The sequence below is a fragment of the Cyclopterus lumpus genome, chromosome 8 (genome assembly GCF_009769545.1).
Source record: "Cyclopterus lumpus isolate fCycLum1 chromosome 8, fCycLum1.pri, whole genome shotgun sequence".
Classification (NCBI taxonomy): Eukaryota; Metazoa; Chordata; class Actinopteri; order Perciformes; family Cyclopteridae; genus Cyclopterus; species Cyclopterus lumpus.
The window spans coordinates 17930454-17952537 of NC_046973.1; the positions used below are offsets into that span (position 1 = coordinate 17930454).

The 22084-nt window shown below is 45.8% G+C and overlaps 1 protein-coding gene across 1 annotated transcript in view; it reads left to right on the top strand.

The window, feature by feature from the left end:
* The first annotated feature begins 343 nt into the window (after window positions 1–343).
* The window catches only part of notch3 (notch receptor 3), a 28511-nt gene continuing 6770 nt past the window's right edge, over window positions 344–22084 (top strand). Inside the window, exons 1-22 of the mRNA XM_034539563.1 lie at window positions 344–597; window positions 1838–1910; window positions 12460–12602; window positions 12700–13035; window positions 13722–13844; window positions 13942–14175; window positions 14300–14455; window positions 14575–14760; window positions 15785–15898; window positions 17008–17121; window positions 18181–18414; window positions 18569–18679; window positions 18792–18984; window positions 19155–19300; window positions 19602–19835; window positions 19970–20122; window positions 20235–20463; window positions 20587–20788; window positions 20904–21060; window positions 21155–21339; window positions 21459–21591; window positions 21706–22076. Coding sequence (XP_034395454.1) covers window positions 537–597; window positions 1838–1910; window positions 12460–12602; window positions 12700–13035; window positions 13722–13844; window positions 13942–14175; window positions 14300–14455; window positions 14575–14760; window positions 15785–15898; window positions 17008–17121; window positions 18181–18414; window positions 18569–18679; window positions 18792–18984; window positions 19155–19300; window positions 19602–19835; window positions 19970–20122; window positions 20235–20463; window positions 20587–20788; window positions 20904–21060; window positions 21155–21339; window positions 21459–21591; window positions 21706–22076 — 3888 coding nt within the window. The 5' untranslated portion in view covers window positions 344–536. The remainder of the gene's footprint in view (window positions 598–1837; window positions 1911–12459; window positions 12603–12699; window positions 13036–13721; window positions 13845–13941; window positions 14176–14299; window positions 14456–14574; window positions 14761–15784; window positions 15899–17007; window positions 17122–18180; window positions 18415–18568; window positions 18680–18791; window positions 18985–19154; window positions 19301–19601; window positions 19836–19969; window positions 20123–20234; window positions 20464–20586; window positions 20789–20903; window positions 21061–21154; window positions 21340–21458; window positions 21592–21705; window positions 22077–22084) is intronic.

The following is a 22084-nucleotide window of genomic DNA, read 5'->3' on the forward strand; positions in this document are numbered from 1 at the left end:
GCGAAATCATTCAAACTATTTTCATTTGTGTGTGTGTGAGTGAGTGTGCGTGAGTGAGTGTGCGTGTGCGTGTGCGTGTGCGTGCGTGTGCGTGTGGTAGTGGTGTCTTAGCGTAGAAGTCTGAACGTTTGGAAGCTCTGCACACGGACAGGAGCGAGCGAGAGAGAGAGAGAGACAGAGAGAGAGACACAGAGAGAGAGAGAGAGAGACACAGAGAAAGAGAGAGACAGAGAAAGAGAGAGAGAGCTAGGGCTAGAGAGAAAGGAGGCGGAGTAATACCAGACGCTGGGATAGATCGGGAAGCAAAAGTTTTTCAAAAGTTTCAGGAGGTTAACCGAGAATCACAGCAGCCTTGGCCGAGCTGCGGACGATAATACGGGATTGGGACCTACCGCTATACACTTTCCGGCTGACTTTATGAAAAAGTCCCTCTCAATTTTGGAGCCTTTATTTTTATGTGAACTTTATAAAGGATGTATTTCTACTAAAAGCCCAACTTGAAACGTTGGAAGTTTTTTTTTTTTTTTTCCACCGAAATGGAAGGGAATATTCCATGGATTATTTTGTCATTTTTATTGTTTATGCATCTTTGTGAAGGTAAGTCGAATTAATTACACGTCGTAGCTATTCATCCGAAAGGTAGGCTGGACATGTCCGGACAAACCAATTGAAAATATATAATCCAAATAAAAATCGGGAGCCTATATCGCTGTGTGTGCACGTGCGTGTGCAAAAAAAAACCGATGTTGCACTTTTTCTTCTTTTTATTTGTATCGTATTAGTAGTTTGAGTTGAGCCACAAAAGATAATTGGGACCGACGTTTTTGTCTAAATATCATACACGCACACAATTGGGTTTTTTTTTTGTGCGTGTATACATCTCACACTTCTGTATGGGGAAAGTTGTGAATGTGTGTGTGTGTGTGCGTGTGTGTGTGTGTGTGTGTGTGTGTGTGTGTGTGTTAATTTTTGTGTTCATTAACTAATGTCCCTACAAAGGTTAGTTTGGTCTGTGAGAGGTCCGATGCAACGAGCGCTGCTTAACGAAACCCGGAGAGGAGAAGCTGCTCCCAACATCAGCAGCACTTTAAATGTGTGTCTGAGGAGCGTGGGCTTGTGAAATTATGCCTAACGCGATAGCCCACTTTACAAAAAAAAAAAATATTTATTGTATGCGGAGGAGGGGGCAGGGTGCAAATTAGTTTAAGCTAGATCAAGGGGCTGATGAGCCGAAGTCACCCCCCTCCCTCCCTAAACAAAGACCTTTTTAAACAACTGATTTTTTTTTGTTGGTTTCCCCTCCCTCGAAGCGGTTGAGCAATGACTGTCAGATAGGATAAAAATAACGTCTCTTAGACCAACTTGTTTCCTCATGTCAGCATCCATTTCTATCAAGAGATCACGAAAGTATATCTGCTTTTGACAAAGTAAACAACAAGTGTGTGTGTGTGTGTGTGTGTGTGTGTGTGTGTGTGTGTGTGTGTGTGTGTGTGTGTGTGTGTGTGTGTGTGTGTGTGTGTGTGTGTGTGTGTGTGTGTGTGTGTGTGTGTGTGTGTGTGTGTGTGTGTGTGTGTGTGTGTGTGTGTGTGTGTGCCACAAGTGGCAAAATGCCTGCTTAAAGACATGAGTCTTAAGGCTTAAGGTTACATCAATTTGACTATCTTCATGATATAGAGTTCATAAAGATCACCTGCTACCCCATAGGAACATTAGTGATGGTATTGCTGAGATTAATTACTTGTAGGATTACATTGTCCTCCCTTAGAGGATGACAAAAAAAAAAAAAAAAGATGTGTCAGTTGTGTGGTTCTCTAACAAATTTCTCTAATTTCCACAGGGTCCCGTTGCGCGGATAAATACAGACCTTGTGAAAATGGAGGGACATGCTTAGATTCACCATCTCGGTGCATGTAAGTGGAACATATGCAAAGATCTGCCTTTTTTTCTCCTGCATTAATACTTCATAAACTCAGATTTTGGAATGCGTTCGAACCATTTGTCTCCTTGTGTGTAAACTGACCGGCTCTTCAAAGGTTCAGGGGAAAGATTAAATCCAGTCTAATACTTAACTTTAATTAACAACAAAGGAATTAAGTTAATGGATTCTTTTTAATGTACAGCATTTACATAATTGGTAAAGATTGGACACATTGTTAGGCCTACAAAGATGATCACCGTGAAGCCTCAACATGTTGGACTGCTCCACTCAGCTTGTGCACCTGTTGAAGAGTTTTATCAGCATTATGCTGCACATAACAAGTCACGTTTTCAATCTCTGTATTTTATTGGGTGTTATGTGAGTACATTTCAAGGCTTTGAAACAGTTTTTGATACATGTTCTTGGATTTCTGCCTGCTTTGGGTATTTCTGAGCTCTCACATCTTTGGACAATGATAAGGCTTTTGTTTTTCAAATTGCAAAGGGGGGGGGGGGGGGGGGGGTTGTGTGGGAATCTATTACAATAGTCAAGTTAAATGGCCTACAGTGTCTTGCCCGGGGGGTCATCTGTCCTTTTTTAAGAACCCTTTAGCTTAGGAAACATGCCTGAGTGTTTCAGATGGAGGAGATACTTTCATTGATAGAACAAAAACGTGCCAGCTGCTTCCCTCCAAAACAGTACATTTATTATTTTATTGGCATGGACTTTAGAATACTGCAGGGTTCAAAGTTGAGCCATCACCAATAATGCACTTTTCACAAGCAAACATGAGGCAATCCTTTTTATATGTATATATATATATATATATATATATATATATATATATATATATATATATATATATATATACATATATATATATATATACATATATATTTGTTTTTCTAGACATGAAAGTAACAGCTTGGTTATATGAAGTGATTATTCTGCCAGTAGTTGCCATTGCACACTAGACAATGTGTAACTCGACTGCATGCACCTCCCACATGTTTTCAATCATTAGCTGGAGCCAAGATGGGTGAGTGTCGTTAAGTGAGTCAATGTATAATTATATGCAACCGTATCTTTTCTTTTTCAGCATATCCATCATTGTTTTTCCGAGCAAATCATGTGTGCCAACGCCACACAGACATAGCACTTCCCTACCACGAGTGAAAGTAACACACTCTCAATGTTTTACTTAGTTTCAACATTAGTTTCCAAATGTCTTCTTATGGAAGAGACCATTCATTCATCCTTTTGTGCTCCTTTAATCCCTTTTGTGCTCTGCACATGGGTTAGGGGTGTAAAAGTTGGGCATGTGTAATCACTATGCTGGTACAGTGCCAACAAGATGGAGCACTTAAAGTGCAAAGGGAAAGGATTTCTAGTGGAAGGGGACATCAGATGCCCTACCACACAGCGTAGAGAGTCCCATGGCAGGGCAGAGCAGTGGAGCGGAGCGTGCCCACATCAGAGTGGTCAGACCAGTCCTAGACAGAGGTGAGTGGTGAAGCCACCCCACCCCACCCCTTCCCCATGGGATCCCACAGAAACAGGAGGTTGAAAACAGCAGAAAAGATCCTTTCTTCTACCAGATACCTGCCTGTAACCGGGCACCATCGGAACAGGGCATCGAGAGGGAGAGAAGAAAGGCCACAGCAAAGTGAAGCCGATACAGAGTAGAGAGACGGAAACCAAAATGCGGATACAGGCAGAGAGGCTTCCATGTTTTGGCATTTGAAAATAATTCAGAGAACCAGTACGAAATAACTTTGCTTGAAATGGTCCCAGTTCTACAGAAACCACACACACTGTTCTTTGTATAGAGAATGTTCATCTGTTCCTGCTTGTCGTCCAGAAACTTGCTTATTTCATTTTTCTTATGGCGGGTATCTTCTCAAGTGACAGTAACACTGAGTGTATGGCAGCTACCATTGTTACTGTCCCAGATACCAATGTATCCTCTCTCTTGTTGGCAAACAGGAGCACAGTATAGCTCGAACATGAAAGAAAAGGTTCTCCATCCTCTTCGTCATTTATGTGCCTCTGAGTGCGCCGGCTACTGCTCAGTTGGCTTAGTAGAGGATGCAGGCCAGAGATGCTTATGGGAGATTACAGTAGTAAACTGTTCAAGTGAACGTAGTGATTTCCATTTCACCTCTTTCAGTTACCCAGTAACTTCCTTCATAGATTGACTGAAACTGCTTGTCGCCCATAAATTCCTTTCTTTGCGATTTGCAACGATGGTTGAACATGATGTCGCATGACTGGTTGCAATCACTATTCCTAAAGTGATCACAATTTAAAGAAGGGTTACTGGTACCAAAAAAATAATTTGCACATGCATGTGCCTAGCTGAAACTCCAGTGTACAAACACCGGCAGTGACTTAGAAATGCAACTATAATTGCAAACCTGTGAATCGGGGGAAATCAAGTATTTACCTATGACCAGCAATCCGATATGAGTCCACTTAATCATAACTAACTATAATTAAATCAGGTAGAATGCGCTTGATGTAAATGATTACCATTGACATGGATGCACTCTGTGTCTGCAGACATGTTTGTATTGACACAGGCACTGGTGGGAGTGTGGCTTTTACCAAACCAGTGTTATAGTAAAAACCATAGCACCGTACCTCCAAAACATGAACCGATTTAGAATTATTTTGGTTATAAACTGTTGCATAGTTTATTTACTATTAAATGTTCAACCAGTTGGCTTTGTTTGAGGGCTGCGCATAAGCACAGCATGTCGGTTAGGTTTTGCAGGTAAAGATGCTCTGTATAGTCAGCTCTGCAATCCAGCCTTTGCTAGGTTCTAAATAGCACTTCTCAACATGGATTACATATTTCTAAATTTTCTGTCACATTGTTCTCCAAAACAATACATTTTAAGTAGTACCCAATGAGTCTCCTTTCTGTGTTCTTACTGTGCCCCAGAGTTTTGAACTTGACAGTGAAGGGTGGATAGTGTCACAGAGAGTGCGGCCTTCTATGTGAGCAATCAGGAAGTCCAGTTGAAGAGCCTTTGGCCCCCTCGGCTCCGCCCTTTGAGCAGAATGTGCTGCCTTGCGAGGGCCACGTCGGTGTGGCCAGAGGAGAGATAATTAGGCAGATTGAGAGGGTGTCATTCAGAGAGGATCCAGCTGGAGGGATCGGACTGGGGGCAGGGAGTGGGTAGAGGGGGGGCGCGCGTAGAGGACAGCTGGTGGATGTTGTGATGGTAATCCAGTGAAGTCAGATCTTGACAAAGGGGAAGCATAGGGCCAGGTGCTGCCATTGAGCAGTCAGCCGCCCCCATACTGTGAGAGACAAGCTCGTGGAGGAATGAAGCCGGTAGCTCACAGTCCCTCGAGCACATGTTGCCTCTCTCACAGTGCAACGGCAACCGGGTCCACTCTTTCTCTCTCTGCGTGTCGTCCCAGCTCTGGCGGCTCATCCTCCGCCTCTGTGTCTCAACACAGTGGCAGATCGCAGATTACTTCCAACTCTTTCCTCTGAGCTGAATGGAAATAAATGTGTGGCTTCTTCGCTGCGTGAGGCCCATGGATGGATACAGTGGTCCCCTTTATGTTATTAATGCTTTGCCCTTGGCCTCAGTAGCAGAGTTAGCAGATAAATTGTGAGTGTTTTGTTATGACCCGACAACTCCCAGCCTCTTAGAACGTGATGGAGAGGACATCTTTGAATTTGATAGGGAGCAGGCTGTCCAGTGAGGGTGGACTGCTGTTTCTCTCGTAAAAAGTTTCCATATGGCTATTATATTTCTCTTAAAAATACCAAGAACCGTTCATTTGTTTGAAGAGAAAGGACACGCATTCTTTTAGTTTTTTTTCAATATGGACAAATGTAATTTTCGCAAGGGGAAGGGTACAACCTTTCCAAATGTGAAATGGGGCAAATACAAGTTTAATTTACAAAATAAATGCAATTTACTAAGAAGAGGAAATATACACACATGCCAAGGCACATATTTACCGACGGACCGTAGAAAAGAGACAGCTTATATTGTTTGCTTAAATCAGAGCACCTCGGGGCTAGTGTTTTCTTTGGCATCTTTATGTTGGATTAGAAAGGAATGCTTAGTAAGATTCCTCCTGTCCCTCTGGTGCTTTCAGGTTATTGTCCGTACCTCCCATCCATTCACCCTGGTAGCCCCTTCAGGAATGCCTTTAACAATACTGTCAGCCTAGTCTCATTGGAAATGGGATGTTTGGAATGACTTGTTTGATTTGCAATTACTTTGCAATTTTGTGAGGCAACATATAGCCGATATCACTCATGCTGTCCTGACAGGCAGATGGAGCCATTGTAATGTCATTATCCAGGAAAGCTAATGCATTATAGACCCAGTGGTTTGAGATGACTTAAGGGGAGCAGTTGTCATATCTGTGGGGAGATGAGTACAGTCTGACCAAAGGTTTACACTATCATAGGGAGGAAGATTTGGGTTTGTTGTCCTTTCTTCCCTCTGGGTCATGACTTGAGACTTAGCGTTGGTTCCCAGGCCCCCGTCACAGGAAGTTGTGCCTTCTGACCTCCATGCTACGCACATCCTGTCTTATCAGAGAAGCTTAAGCAGCTTACCCAGGTCTCCATGCTCCTCAATTTTCTCATCTTTGTGGTCCTTTTATTTCATTCTCCCCACATATGCTGTACTCCTTTTTTGTCACTTGGAACTTGGATATGAGTATGTGGAAAAAGGCATACGCACATGCAGAAAACAAACCCACGGTGCTAACTAATTTCATATCTTTACATTATTGTGAGTCGGCACAGGAACATCCAGTTGACATTTGTGTATTATTTTTCTTTTTGGACTCAATGTACGTCCGAACCACATGCTTTTGTAGGGATAAGCCTGCCTCTGAAGTCTCATCCCCTGGTTGTTTGTTCTTATCCGTGAGAAGATGACTTCTGAAGAGACATTCGGGCAGTCGTGATTGGAATAACTGAGGCCCGCCAGCAACATTTACCCAGTCTCTCCCTCCCCTTTAGAAGAGGAAGGGATGGGTCCATCATTAAATGATTCAGGAAAAGGCATTCACTTTTCCACTAAGCACATTTTCCACAGACATCTTGATTTCAATGTTTACCTTCTCCATATTTAAGGGTTCGGTACTTAAATAACATGCCACATGGATATAAGACAAACTTCCTACATTGTTGTTGTTCTTTTAAAATAAAATGTATTGTGTATGACTTTCCCACAATGTTCTTTAACTACTATGTCTTTGGTTGACAGCAGTTAAGATAATAGAGATTTTCTGGCTGTTCTCTTTTGCTTATCATTAAGAGCATTTGCCAGTGCAAACAATCTCATCCTTTAAAGACTATAAGCGTGTGTTGGTCAATCTGTGCAGCGAGTGTGTGTGGTTGATCAGTTGTAGTTCTGTTCAATCCTCTTTAATTGCGCAACAAAAGTTTGCTGTAAAATTAATAGCAATACAGGCCATTAGAAGGCCTGAGATCATTTTTGTCACGTCATGTTTTTACTGTTAATGCTAATATGAGACGCATTGGACACGGTATTGAAGTTGATGTTTCATGTTCGGTTGGGGATGGTGTCCTTTTAAATTTCAGTTTCATGGAATCTGGTTCAGTTTAGGTGGTTGGGTGGGGTTTTTGTGGTTGAGTTCAGTGGAGAATGCTTTGAAAGACCTCAACCCTGGGATTCATGCAATGTGGTTATGGGCAAACGCGTTGCTATTTGGAAAATGTCAAGGAGGACTCTTCCAAAAATCTGTTGACACTTGAGGCAAATTTGTTTGGATAGTGTACAGACAAAAAGTGAAAAAAACGACCATCGGGTCCTTTTTCATAGCAGCATTAAAGAGCACTTAGCAACAAACGTACAATTTTTTTTTTATTAACTTGGTGCAGAAGATCTGTGCAGTCCACACTGCCAGACAAATGCCAGACATTTCCTTGGCATTCTAGATTTATGTTCTTATACATGTGCATCAGAGGTGAGGTGAGAAGAACGCACTGGCAGCCTTTTCGAGCTTTCTAGTCAGATTCATGACTGCTTTTTCTCAAGAAAAAGTTAAATGTCCTTATATTCACATGTTTAATATTCATGCTCTGGGGGTGCTCTGGAAACCTCCTTCTGGAGATTTCAATACCTCCATTGTGTGTCAAAGCACAATTGTTGGAACAAACTTTAAACTGTGAAACACGCATCCTTTTAGACATGATCATACTTAATTACCAGACTGAATTGGTGCCACATGGCGTTCAGTGCTACCTGCATATGAAGGGGATCAGTCCTCTGAAGTGCCCCAACTGTCCTTACAAAACCCTGTCTCCCAACACCCCCTTTTTCTCACTCTGGTCTCTCTCACCATGGGTTACTGTTGCCAGGCTACAGCCCAGGCCTGTTGGTCCATGTAAGCCCAGGCCTGAAAGACTAGCTGTTTGGGTCACTGCTCCCCCCCAGCACTTTTATACAAAGGAGTTCTGACTACTTTAGCTCTTTTATTTGGGCCACAAAACACTCCCCAACCCCCAATCTGGCTCTTTGCTGAGAAAGGGAGAGCCAAGCTGGGGAGAGCGGAGCAGAGGAGGCTGTTGGAAGGAGGGGGGAGGGGGGATGTGGATGGGATCCTGTTGGCAGTGTGGTGTCAGTAAGGACTGGCATTAAGGAGTAGATCTGGTTCCTGCTTGCTTGTAGAAAGGAGGGGGGTGAGGGAATGACGCCTGTGTTGAGAGAAGGAAGGAGACACTGTTTCCCAAAGATCCTGATATTTTGTTCTCGCAGCCTTAGACTCAAATGAATTATAATGCAATATATATATATATGTGGACATCTTGCCCAAAGTCAAAAGATAGTGGTTCTGTTGTTGTTGCTCTTCCTCTATTAGTTCTAGGAATTGCCCTCTGAGATAGGAAGACTCCTTTATACTTGTTGCTTTGTGGAGCATGACTCTGTGTATGCACCGTGTCAGAGATTACAGCCTCTTTGTTCACAGGTGAGTCACCTTCTGACCTCTGGCAGAGTAGCTGCTATTGTATAGGAGAGGATGAGCTCAGGTTACCCTGCTTCAGTGACCCAGAAGGCAGGAAAACTGGCATTGTGTTACACACATGAAGGTGACAGCACTCACTCGCATAAATCAAACTGTTTTAGTCGGATGATCTTCATACTTGATGTAGAAGAACTGAGAAATCCCAGTGCGCTGCTGCAACCTCTAATTTCATATCGAAGCATATGTTTTGGAAGGTAATTTTCCATTTAAACTGGTTTTCAATAAATGTTTTAACACTTGCCATTGTCTTCTTTCTTTTATTACTCTTCTCTTTTATGGGTTCACGATACTACCCTTCCTCAGAGGCTGAGGCTGGTTGTAAGTTTCTTTTCTTTGTGTTTGGGTGTGTAGTGATTGTTGCATGTGTTTGCATTGTTGCAGTGATGCCTTTGTGTCACAGGCTTTAAAGTCTGTCAAGAGGAATTGTTAATGCATGTGTTTGTGATGACAATGACTCCATCTCCCGTGTGTGTGCGTGTGCGTGTGCGTGTGTTCTGGTTACTGGGAATTTCCCATGAGTAAAACGGCACAGTTGTTTTGGCTTGAAGTCTGCCAGGAGCTGTAGATGCCAGACACCCAGAGGTGCACTGACAGATGTGGACAGATGCACGGTCCCGGGGTCTGCAGCTGGCAAAAGTCGTCATATGTCTTGACACGGGGAGATTACCCATTCTGGCCATGCCTCCAGTGTACTCTAAGACCTCCTCCTCATCTGCTCCACTCACTTCCTCAAAGGTCAGAAGTCGACACTAAATATGACTCAGGGCCCATTGCGCAACAACAGCCTGCACCTGCCGTCCACATCCGCCACTCATGAGGATGTGCCTAGACGAAGGCACATTTCCTGCCTTGTTGTTCCCAGAGGTAATAGAATCCGCAAGGTTGTAAAGAGCCTGATAAGGAGACTCTCAGGTGCAATAGGACAAAGTTGCATGTCTCTCACAGTCTTCACACTGATAGCACTCTGATTTGTGTGTTATGGGAGTAGCATGTTGGCTATGAGTCAGCTCTAGACAAAAGACTGTGTGTTTTGGCTGCTCAGTTCAGTGTGCATTTGTAAGGGAGGACAAATTATTTATCAGGCACAACTACTATCGTCATTCTTATACACACTCCCACACACATATCTACACTAATACACACAAATGAACTTCACACACTTTATTCCAAATACCTAGTGTTTCAGTCTCTGCGGTGCAACGTCAACATGCACTTGAACACACAATACATCCTTAAATGAGTTTTTAAGTTATTCTCTGTCCAAAGAGTCTCTCTAGAACAACGGCCTGTTAAGACTGTAACTCTTTGGCTTTCATGAGCAGTCAAACGCCTGCAGTACAGATTGGCTCCACAAGAATCTGTCTGTGTTGTACTTTTCAGCTCTATAAGCAACGTTCTTGCTTGGCCCTTTCAAAGCCCCCTTTGTGCCACATTTGTGTTTCATTTTTTAGTGACACCCAAGATTCCAGACATAGTTAATTTGCCTCTAAATAAACCCAGCCAAGCCATGACAAATAGCCATGGGGACCAAAAGTGGGGGGTGTGGGGAAGGGTGTTGAGTCGGGTGTCAGGCTTGCTTGTTCGTCTGTGAGGTTGCCGGGGCAACGGGGATTGTGCATACGGAGTGAGTCCAGTGTTTTCATAGCAAGAGACGAGGGATTACAGGAAATATGACATGACATTCTTGCTGGACCAGACCACTCTCTCCTCCTCTTCGTCGCCCTCTCCACCAATTCCACCTTCTAAAGACATTCTCTCCTGCAGAGAAGCCCCAACCCACTCCCTGCAGCCTGAGTGACATTATCATCACAATTAGACGGGGGACCTCTGACATTTGACCCCTCAGCGCGTGAGAGAGGGGGTTGTTGAGGGGGGGGGGGGGGGGGGGGCAAGCAAGCTGGCGTTCAGGGGGGCTTTAGGAGATGGAAGAGAAGCTGTAATATCTATGTGAGTAACTCGCTCAACATCGGTGCTCCAGTTTCGGTGCCTTAGTGCTCATCATGGGAACAATCTTAATTGCCAACAGCATTCATAGTTGTTCAGATAATTGATTATTTTAATTATAAGGCAAACTATTACTTTGGAGACATTTCACTTGTGCTGCACTGTTTCTGTGCATATGCACATTCTTGTGGAGAAGCCTATGGGCCTGGCTTTCTCATGCTTAGCCCTGTGGCTCCTCCAATTTTCTCTTTTGTCTTTTTAAAGCTGGTAAAGTATCCCATATTTGTTCTAAAACCGAGCAGAACAGCCAAGAAGAAAGAAAGTAATTTCCTGGAAAATCTAGATCCTGATCAATTCATCCTTCTTAGCTTTCACCTCGGAGCAACTTCAGACCCCTAGTCAGGGGAAAGAGTCACACAATTGTTTGTTGTAAACGATGAACTAACATTAGTGTAGTGGCGATGCTCCTGTAAAAGAGAATAGATAAAAACCCATTGTTGATCCTGCCCAGGGGTTCTTCTCCAATGAAAGAGAAGACCGAGCCCAAGGGCGGGCAAAAACCCAGCCGTCACTGCCCTGTCATCAGCGTCAAACAGCCTGTTTGAAGAGGGGGCTTGTCCCCAGCCAGGGGCTCCATTGTGGGTATAGAGTTACCAGCTCATACTGTACTCCTTAGTAAGTCCAAACCTTATCTAGACTTCCATAGGACCTCTGCAGAGAGCTATAGGAAGCAATGTTTATATGTTTATCTCAAGTTCCTAGGGGAGCAGGTTTAGATCAGGCGTACACAATGTCCTCACAGCCAACATAGCGAGAGCAGTGCGTTAGCAGAGCATCAGGAGAAGCTTCATTTTCTGTCTACATATGATGCGTTCAGGCACATTATTTAGTGTAGGTCACCTGTGTTTTGCCACCGTTTGTAAGTAGCCGTATTGATTTTAAGATGGAAGCCTTTTTGTTCCACATGTTGCACGTGAGATGGATTACTGGAAATGTAGTTCCACTCATCTACCACAGCTGCTTCTCTTATTCAGTTCATGTGTGCTGTGTGTAGTCCTCGTTTTTCTCATGTCAGTAGTTGTTGGCATTTGATATGTTTCCAGACTGCTGTTTCTGGGTGTGTTCTTTTTCATATATGAGAACAGAGTAATAGCTGAAGTGCGGAAAAACTGTAAGTGTAAGAAGAATGTTAGCTGACATAGAGAAACTGGGCTGTACCTAACAGAATGTGCCTTGTGAAGCCCATAAGACAAATATTTCATCTGTATGTTTGCTTGTTTGTGTGTCTCACTGTGTATGTACTGCATGGTAAGTACAATTGGGGTAAGCCATGTTATTACACATTTGTTCCAGGGTGCAGAAGCATTACTAAAGCCAATGAATGAGTCAGGCAGCAGGCCTTGCCAAGGTTTCAGTGGCCCTGATTGCCAAACCCAGAACTTGATGGGATTTGTGCTACACTGGAGTACAACGGTCTTGAATACCGTAGTTTGTCTTCTTGTGATCTGTTTTGACCTCAAGGCCAAAGACATCCTAATGTGTTTGTGAATTTGTTTGTCCAGATGTCGTCTGGGATTCATTGGTCCTCTCTGTCATCACCCGGATCCCTGTCATCGATCGCCATGTCTGAATGGAGCAGCCTGCAAGAGCCAGATGGTCAATGGTATCCCACAATACACCTGTGTGTGCCAGAGAGGGTTCAGAGGTACATCTATCAGAGTTTGTCTTCAGACATCGGATCTGAGAAAGGGAGATTGAAAGTTCCTATTTTAACTTGATACAATTCACTATTTAATCTCCAGGCCAAGACTGCTCCCTTATTGATGCCTGTGCCACAAGTCCCTGTGCCAATGGGGCCCGGTGTGCCAATTGGAATAACCACTACAACTGTTCCTGCCCACCTGGCTTCCAGGGAAAGAATTGCCGCAATGACATTGACGAGTGCCGCAAGCCTGGCGTGTGCCTCAACGCCGGGCTCTGCATTAACACCCATGGGTCCTTCCGCTGTCAGTGCCAACCTGGATACAGCGGGCGCACATGTGAGGTGTCCACCCTTCCCTGTGCCCCATCTCAGTGCCTTAATGGGGGCACCTGTCGTCAGACCAGCGACCATTCCTACGAATGTGCTTGCCTACCAGGTAGAATAGCTTTTTATCAGTGTAATAGACCACCCACACACACACACACACGCACACAAAATCTGATTTAGTGTGCAGCACCCGTTTTTTTTCCCAGGCCCTCAGCCTAGTGCTACATGCAAACAGATGTTCCCAGCCCGATGACGTAGCTGTTAGTGCCGTTTCTGGGATTAACTTCTTTCTCCCAGGTCAGCTTCCTGTCTGCTATTAATAGCTAATGTTGGGAGATGGGATGGTGGGAGAGTTGAAGAGGCAGCCCGCCGTCACTCTACTCCACTCTGCTCGTTTCACAACAGAAGGAATTTACTTTATGGGCCTTCTGGTTTCCCACTGGGGAGCTGACAGGAAATGGCTCTTGCCAGAGAGGAAGTCATTGAAACTGTGAGAGATTATAAAACAAGCAAACACTGCGGGGAGCGCGGACCGCTGAAGCAGGCAGGAGTCACGGCTGTTGCTGGCATCGTGTGGGAACCATCATGAGAAGATGTAAACACTCAGACACCCTCTGAACCTTTATACTGCCCACACTACCTCGCACTCTCTAGTGTGGGAAATATAACTCGACGTCATGAGTGGAGATGCTTGGTGTCTGGAACAGGAAGCGCTGAACGTTTAGTAAACTGTCAGTTGGTGTATGTTACTGTGTCTGTGTATCGTAACTCTTGTTTTCTCCCCAACTGTCTCAGGGTTTGAGGGACACAACTGTGAGAATAACGTGGATGACTGTCCAGGTCACAAGTGTATGAATGGAGGAATATGTGTGGATGGAGTCAACACCTACAATTGCCAGTGCCCACCAGAATGGACAGGTACAGATCTATTAACATCATATTTTTAAATCAACTTTTAAATGTATATATCTCATGGTGAGTATGTACAAGCCAATATGTCATCTAATCACACCAGGGCAATACTGTGCTGAGGATGTCAACGAGTGTCTCATGCAACCAAATGCCTGCCATAATGGGGGTACTTGCTTCAACACCATCGGTGGTCACACCTGCGTCTGCGTTAACGGTTGGACTGGAGACGACTGCAGTGAGAACATCGACGACTGTGCCATAGCCGTTTGCTTCAATGGTGCCACCTGCCATGACCGTGTAGCATCCTTCTTCTGCGAGTGCCCGGTTGGAAAGACGGGTAAGTGGGTTCTTCAAATGGCCTCGCCCCCCCCCCCCCTTTCCCCTCATATGCTTCTTAGTCCCGGCTGCTAACAGTTTATTTCATGTGTTCGTGTGTGTGTCTTTCTGTGCCGTCCCCACAGGTTTGCTGTGCCACCTCGATGATGCATGTGTGAGTAACCCTTGCAACGAGGGGGCGGTGTGCGACACCAACCCCCTTAACGGCCGCGCCATTTGCACATGTCCCGCCGGCTTTGTAGGAGGTGCCTGCAACCAGGACATGGATGAGTGTTCGATCGGTGCGTCTGCAATTTGTTTGTTTTTGTTGCATTTCTCGATACTGTGGTCATAGCCTCTCCGCTTGGTCTTGTCCTCCTTAATGCGTTTCATGTACTAAACCTCAGCCTTCTGCCCGCAGGTGCCAACCCATGTGAGCATTTTGGTAAATGTGTGAACACGGAGGGCTCCTTCCAGTGTCAGTGCGGCCGGGGATATGCCGGCCCGCGATGTGAGATCGACATCAACGAATGCCTGTCCATGCCCTGCCAGAACGACGCCACGTGCTTGGACCGCATTGGAGAGTTCACCTGCATCTGTATGCCAGGTACACAGGCCTGTTAAGTTGTATTTCAGCGCTGCCAATAAAGCAATACAGAACACCTCAGTTCATCCAGATCCTCCACTTAAGACGGCCACAAACCGACAGCAGAGTGGAACAACTTTTTATTATTTGAACTTGCTAAAGCATCATCTATAATTCTGCCAAACTGACTGCAAGTGTAGACTGTTATGTAATGCATTCCCATTGACATTGGGGGGGGTGCAGTGCACTATACAGCCAGACAGGGTATTAGTTTGGACTAAGTGATGGTTTGGACATTCAGTGACAAAAACACAGTGAAACTCTCACGCACAGTCCTACATGCATCCTGGGGTTTTGGGAACTATACAAATTAGAGCTGGGAGTCGGGTCTATAGGACTGTATGTGAGAGAGGGCGAGCAGTTAGGGGGAGGAGTGTGCTGTGAATACTAATGAGTGGTAGAGTGGTGGGAATGGAGCGGAACAATAGGGCCCCTCTGTGCTCCACTTTGCACCCCTCATACACAGAGAGGGAAAGAGGCCTTTTCCCAGAGCCTCTCCCCCTCCCCCTTCTTTTCCAGAGACAGGCCCTTCCTCAAACCCTCCTCATCATCAGCCAGCCTGGCAAAGCTCATGTGGAGCTGCTGATTATTTCTGATTCCACGCTAGCCTCTCCCCCCCAGCACTCTGATCCACACTCTGTTTCACCTCAATGAAAGAACCCTCCATAGTTTGCTAACGCAGAATGTACAACACGCATCTGTTGAATGGGACACTGACCCAGGGAGAGAAAATGTTCTGTGGTGATTTCAGATCAGTAGAGTGGGAACTCTGGGGATGCTCGAGGGATCTTGTACCCCTTCCTGTGGTTCAGCAGAGACGATTGTCAAAATCTCTGAGGCCTCACACGAGGGGGAAAGTTTCCCACAGATCCGTTCCCCATCACAAAGAGTACCCGCTGACACAACCGCACATAAGAACGGAACGTAGTGAATCTGCTTCGAATGCAAGAACGTATGTCATTCAGTTTGAACTTCTCTCTTCCAGGTTACATGGGGACTTACTGTGAGGTTGACGTAGATGACTGTGAGAGCAACCCGTGTGTGAATGACGGCATCTGTCGGGACATGGTCAATGGCTTCACATGCACCTGCCAGCCAGGTAAGACTTTTCTGCCGGGCCATGATTTCGATTCCCCGTTAACAACTCCAACCCAGAGAGCCAAAGTTTAAATGTCCCCAGGAGGAGGGGAGGGTCAGCCGTGCTCCCCTTCTGCCTGCTGGTGTTCGGAGCCCACAAGGCAGCCTATCCTCTCCTCCTGCCCCGAACAAAGACACTATTGTGACCCCCGCTCCCCTCCTCTGTGGAATGTGGAAGGGACAGCAGTCTCCCTCATCCTGCCCTGGTGGTGGTGGGGAACAGCAGTCCTGCTAATGAGATTCTTTTCCAGGTCCTCAATTTACATCTGGGACAGACGTCCCCTCTCCACCCCCCATCTAGCTATTGAGCCGGTGGAGCTGATGCAGGAAGGGGATGGGGGGGGGGGGGGTTCCCTAAAAGAGAAAACAATCCCACCGTCTCCTCTAAACCCCCCTCCTCTTCCCCCCTCCTTTAGCAGCCCATGCACCAACACACAGACCGTCGTGACACTGTTAATCAACTGAGCAGTGTGCTACCAATGCACCAATTCACCCCTGTCTGGGCATTTTGCCCACTGATTTCAAGCCTACTCAGTTTCTCAAGCTTTTCAAGCCAATAGATTTGAGATATTATTACTGTCATTTATTTATTGTTCACATTCTTGTTTTTGTTATTGAGGTTGATTATTAAAAGGAGCTGTTTCTCCACACATTTGATTTAATTTCATAAACCAGAGTCTAAAAATGCCAGTGTAGATAAGACATTGAACAAATGCACACAAATGTAAGTGATATTAAAGCATAAATTGGATTTCGCTGCCCAGATATATTCAACTATCTGATATCCGCCTTGTATGCACTATATTGCCAGTCCCTTCTCATAAACATTATCAAGGTTACAGGTTTTCCAATGCATTATGTAGTGGTCATCTTATCACTGGTCCAAGTGCACAGATGACATGTCCTTAACCAGTCGAGGCGCTCTCAAACCCCCACCTGAGCCAGACGTCACTAACCTAGCTAAAGACCTCTGCCCTCCTAAGAAGAGACAGAACTGCCCTCTGACCTGAGCATGGACCCTTCCACTGGACCCTCTTTCTGACCCTTCACCTCTGTGTTTGCATGTCCCAGGGTTTACTGGCACCATGTGTCAGATCGACATCGATGAGTGCGCGAGCACGCCCTGCCAGAATGGAGCGAAGTGCTACGACCGGCCCAATGGGTTCGAGTGCCGCTGTGCTGAAGGTAAGGGCTTCTGTACCAAATGGTTGTCGGTGAATAATTGTGACGATGTACACCGCTCACGATGTCTTTACAGGCAGAAGAGCAGATGAGCCTTAACCACTTGTTGGGCTGTGTTTGGTCTTTGTTAAGAGTCCAATGTTTTGGGGGGTCAGCTATTTCCCTGGATGTCTGCTGGCCAAGCAGACTGACTTGAGGCCCCTAATCCCCCCTCTTTCCCTCGACGGCTCTCAGGATCATGGGGTCACTGAGGACCAGCAGTTGCCAAGAAAGGGAGCCTTGGTCATCACCCCGACATCTGTTCATCTATTAAACCCCCCGCCCCCCACACACACACACACACACACCACCTCATGCTGCATCTTATCTTTCATTCCTTCACATTCATGTCATGTCCAAGTTTGAAAATGAGCCCAAATACAGTGAGCGACGTAAAAAAAAAAGTGTCACAAAGACAGCACGTATGAGCTGACTGTGTGTGTGTGTGTGTGTGTGTGCGTGTGTGTGCGTGTGTGTGTGTGTATACACACTGATATTTTTTAACATGTTTGTTTGGACCGAAGCCTACTGAGGAGCCTGCTTCATTGTTTCAGTGGCCAGCTGCTTGGTACTCCCTCTGTTTGTGGGCCCCTTCTGTTGAGTGAAGTGGCCCTGTTTGACGTGGCGCAGTCTATTGTTCCCTCCGCCACTGAGAACAAAAGCAGGACCGGGAGGCCTGTGTAGGGCCCTTCTTTACTGCTTTGCCCAACTCAGCACTGCACTGCACACATACCACACGAACCAACACACAGACATTGTCGACATGGAAACCACGGTGATCACGACCCGAAACTGTCGAAGCTTTTATGAAGAAAAGGTGGCAAACGGACAGAGGAAGTTCAACGGAGAAGAAAAAACTAATCAATTGAGAAAAAGGAGGAACATTGGATGAAAATGTGTGTTCAAGGAAACATTAGAATTAAAACCGCTTTAATTCTGGAGGGGAAAAAAAACAAAACAACTATCGCTGCATCAAATGACCAGATGAACATCTTAACATAAATACTTTATTTCCATCTTTAGGTTATGAGGGGACACTCTGCGAGAGTAATATCAACAACTGTCAGCCCGACCCATGCCACCACGGCACTTGCATCGATGGCATTGCCAGCTACAGCTGTAACTGTGACGCCGGCTACACAGGCTATCGCTGTGAGAACCAGCTCAACGAGTGCCACAGCAACCCGTGTCAGAATGGGGGCAAGTGTGTGGACCTGGTGAACAAGTACATCTGCCAGTGCCAACATGGAACCTCAGGTAAGAGGAACAACTCCAAAAATGGCATTTACAGCGAATGTACTGCAACTGTAGGCTAAATTATGGTGTGTGTGTGTGTGTGTGTGTGTGTGTGTGTGTGTGTGCGCGCTCATACATCAATGTTCTAACTTTAAGTTACTCTTTGTCAACACAGGCACAAATTGTGAAATCAATTTTGATGATTGTGCCATCAACCCATGTGACTACGGCATCTGCAAAGATGGCATAAACCGCTATGACTGTGTTTGCAAACCTGGCTTCACTGGTAAGGCCCTTTTTGTCAATGATTTTAAAACGAATAAAAACATTTTTTTAAAGTTTTTAAAAAAATCAGTCCTCATTGGAAATCTCATTGTGTCTAACATCTCTCCCGCCAGGTCCCAAGTGTAACGTGGAGATCGATGAGTGCGCATCCAGCCCCTGTAGAAATGGGGGGACATGTGTGGATGAAGAGAATGGATTTCACTGCCAGTGTCCGGAGGGCTTTAAGCCCCCTTACTGTTACTCCCAGGTGGACGAGTGTGGTAGCAGCCCATGTGTCCACGGATCATGCAGGGATGACATCAACGGGTATGATTTGTTTCACACTTTGTCGCGGCTTTTAAGTGGCATCTTATGTGATATCAAGGAGAAACTTGGCATCAACACCTTGAAAAGCTTGTTGCCAATCCTACAAGTCACAACTTGTACGTGTAGAATTTATTTTTTTTGTATTATTCACTCTACTCCTGTATTTCTAGTTATCGCTGTGACTGTGAGCCAGGATGGGTGGGGAAGAACTGTGACCTGGACCGGAACGATTGCTTGCCGAGTCCCTGCCAGAATGCTGGAACGTGCATCGACCAGCTCAATGGCTTCACCTGCAAGTGTCGCCAAGGCTTCAGAGGTAAGTGTTAACACACAGTAACCGCTGGAGTCATCAACATCAAAACGTACTGCATAAAGAGCGTAATATACACGTCCAGCAGATGCAGTAAATTTGTAACTGAAAAGCTTATAGACTGAATAGACAGTTATTTGTCTCAATGATTCATACCGTTTTCCTCCTCCCTGAATGCCAATCGTTTACCTCCCCCTACTGGTGTATTACAAATATGCCAAATTCATTCACCAGAGTTTGACCAAGACTCATCAGTTCATCTTCAGTTCTGAAATATATGTTAATGTCTCCTGTGCCCCTCCGACAGGTAACCTCTGCCAGATGAACATCAATGAATGTGCATCAAGTCCCTGTCTGAACAAGGGCACTTGTGTGGATGGTATGGCAAGTTTCACCTGTATGTGTGAGCTTCCTTACAATGGACCCACGTGTGCTGAGGTCCTCACCCCTTGTTCCCCTAACCCATGTGCCAACCATGCCATGTGCACACACACACCAGACTACTTGGGCTATCAATGTAACTGCCACTCAGGTTGGCAAGGTAAGCTAATGTCTCACCGCCTCCTCATCTATTCTGAAATAATCGGCCTTGAATCTTACAGAAAGAAAAAAAACCGCTTATGATCTTGACCTTGACCCCTAAACCTTGCCGGACACTTCTTTTGCATCTTTCAGGTCAGTTGTGCAACGTGGATGTAAATGAATGCATCTCAAACCCCTGCAAGAACCGTGGGACCTGCACCAACACACTCGGAGGGTTTGTGTGCTCCTGCAGAGCGGGATTTACTGGGCTGACGTGTGAAGCAGACATCAATGACTGTTCTCCAAGTGAGTGGCCACGTAAACCTTGCATGCTGATTTACTATAATTGTTAAGAACAGCATACACTTGGTATTGTGTTGGATAGCAACAAAGTCATTTTATCCTTTTGTGCCATCAGATCCGTGCCTAAGTGGAGGGTCCTGCACAGATGGTGTGAACTCCTTCTACTGTAGCTGCCTGGCAGGCTTCACTGGGCCCCGCTGTGCTTTAGAGATCAATGAATGCCAGAGCTCCCCTTGCAAAAACGGAGGCACGTGCACGGACTATGTTAACTCCTACACGTGCACCTGTAGGCCTGGCTTTACAGGCATCCACTGTGAAACCAACATCCCTGATTGCACTGAAAGGTGAGCGTTTGAGTCATGGAGACGTCACACATTGTACTTCATCAACCCGCTCATATACACACGTATAGAACTACTGAATATGATAATAAACCTTAACGTCCTTATGTTCACTCATGTCCGCAGCTCTTGCTTCAACGGAGGGACGTGCACAGATAAGATCAACGGCTATTCTTGTACCTGCCGCTCAGGCTTCACTGGCTCCCACTGCCAATACGAGGTCAATGAGTGTGACTCCCAGCCCTGCCTCAACGGAGGCATCTGTCAAGATGCCCTGGAGTCCTTCCGTTGCTCCTGCCCTAAGGGTTACACTGGAAACCGCTGCCAGGTAACCACACTCAGACTCGACTTGAAAGGTCTTGTAAGGGCCTCGTGTCTTCACAAATTTGTTTTTAGACCAATAAATCCTTAGAATGTGTTCCATTTGCCTCTCGCCTACCCAGACACAAGTCGACTGGTGCAGACGCTCCTCTTCCTGCCAAAATGGAGGACGCTGTCGCCAAAAGGACGCCTCCTTCATCTGTGACTGTACTAACGGCTGGTCTGGACGTTACTGCGACATCTCCAGGGTCTCTTGTGAGACAGCTGCTCGCCATAGAGGTATGCGGGCATTATGTCATTTCACCTCTCGGTTAAATGTGTTTGTGTTGTAACTTGAGTAATAAAAATTCTTCTTCCAAATCTTTCTAATTAGGGCTCCAGGCAGATGAGCTATGCCACCACGGTGGTCACTGTGTCAACACTGGGAATGCCCACTATTGTAAATGTCCGTCCGACTACACCGGGAGCTATTGCGAAAGCCAAGTGGACCACTGTGAAGACAAACCCTGCCGCAATGGCGCCACCTGCAGGGGCTACGTGGGAGGGTACCAGTGTGACGTGAGTACACGTCTTTGACAATACTGTGCGCTTCTGTCAGATTTGCGCAAAGTCAGCATTCACACAGTGTTTGTCACAGTTATGGAGATAATATAATTGTCCTCTGCGTGTCATCCCAGTGTATGCCAGGCTTCACTGGACAGAACTGCGAGATAGAGATCAATGAGTGCCAGTCTCATCCTTGCCAGAATGGAGGCACTTGCATTGACCTGGTGGGACATTACATCTGCTCCTGCCCCCCTGGCACTCTGGGTATGCAAGCACATATATTCAACTGAAACCTATGTGTATTACTAGAGATTGCATGACATGGGACTGAAATAGAATACATGTGTAGTAGTATTTCATAATTCTCTCTTTTTAAAGGTGTTCTCTGTGAGATCAATGAGGATGACTGTGCCCCACCTCTGAGGCTGCGCAGTGCTCCCCCTAAGTGCCTGAACAACGGCACCTGTGTGGACAGAGTGGGCGGATACCGCTGCAATTGTCCCCCTGGATTCACGGGAGAAAGGTGTGAGGGAGACATAAATGAGTGTCTCTCTAACCCCTGCAGTCCTTCCAACAGTCTCGACTGCATCCAGTTGCCCAATGACTACCAATGTGTCTGCAAGCCTGGATTCACGGGCCGAAAGTGTCAGAGCAGGTTCAGTGTGTGCGAGTCTCAGCCTTGTCAGAGCGGAGGAGTCTGTTCTGTATCCGGCAGCTCTGCACTGGGATACACCTGCACGTGTCAGCTTGTAAGTAC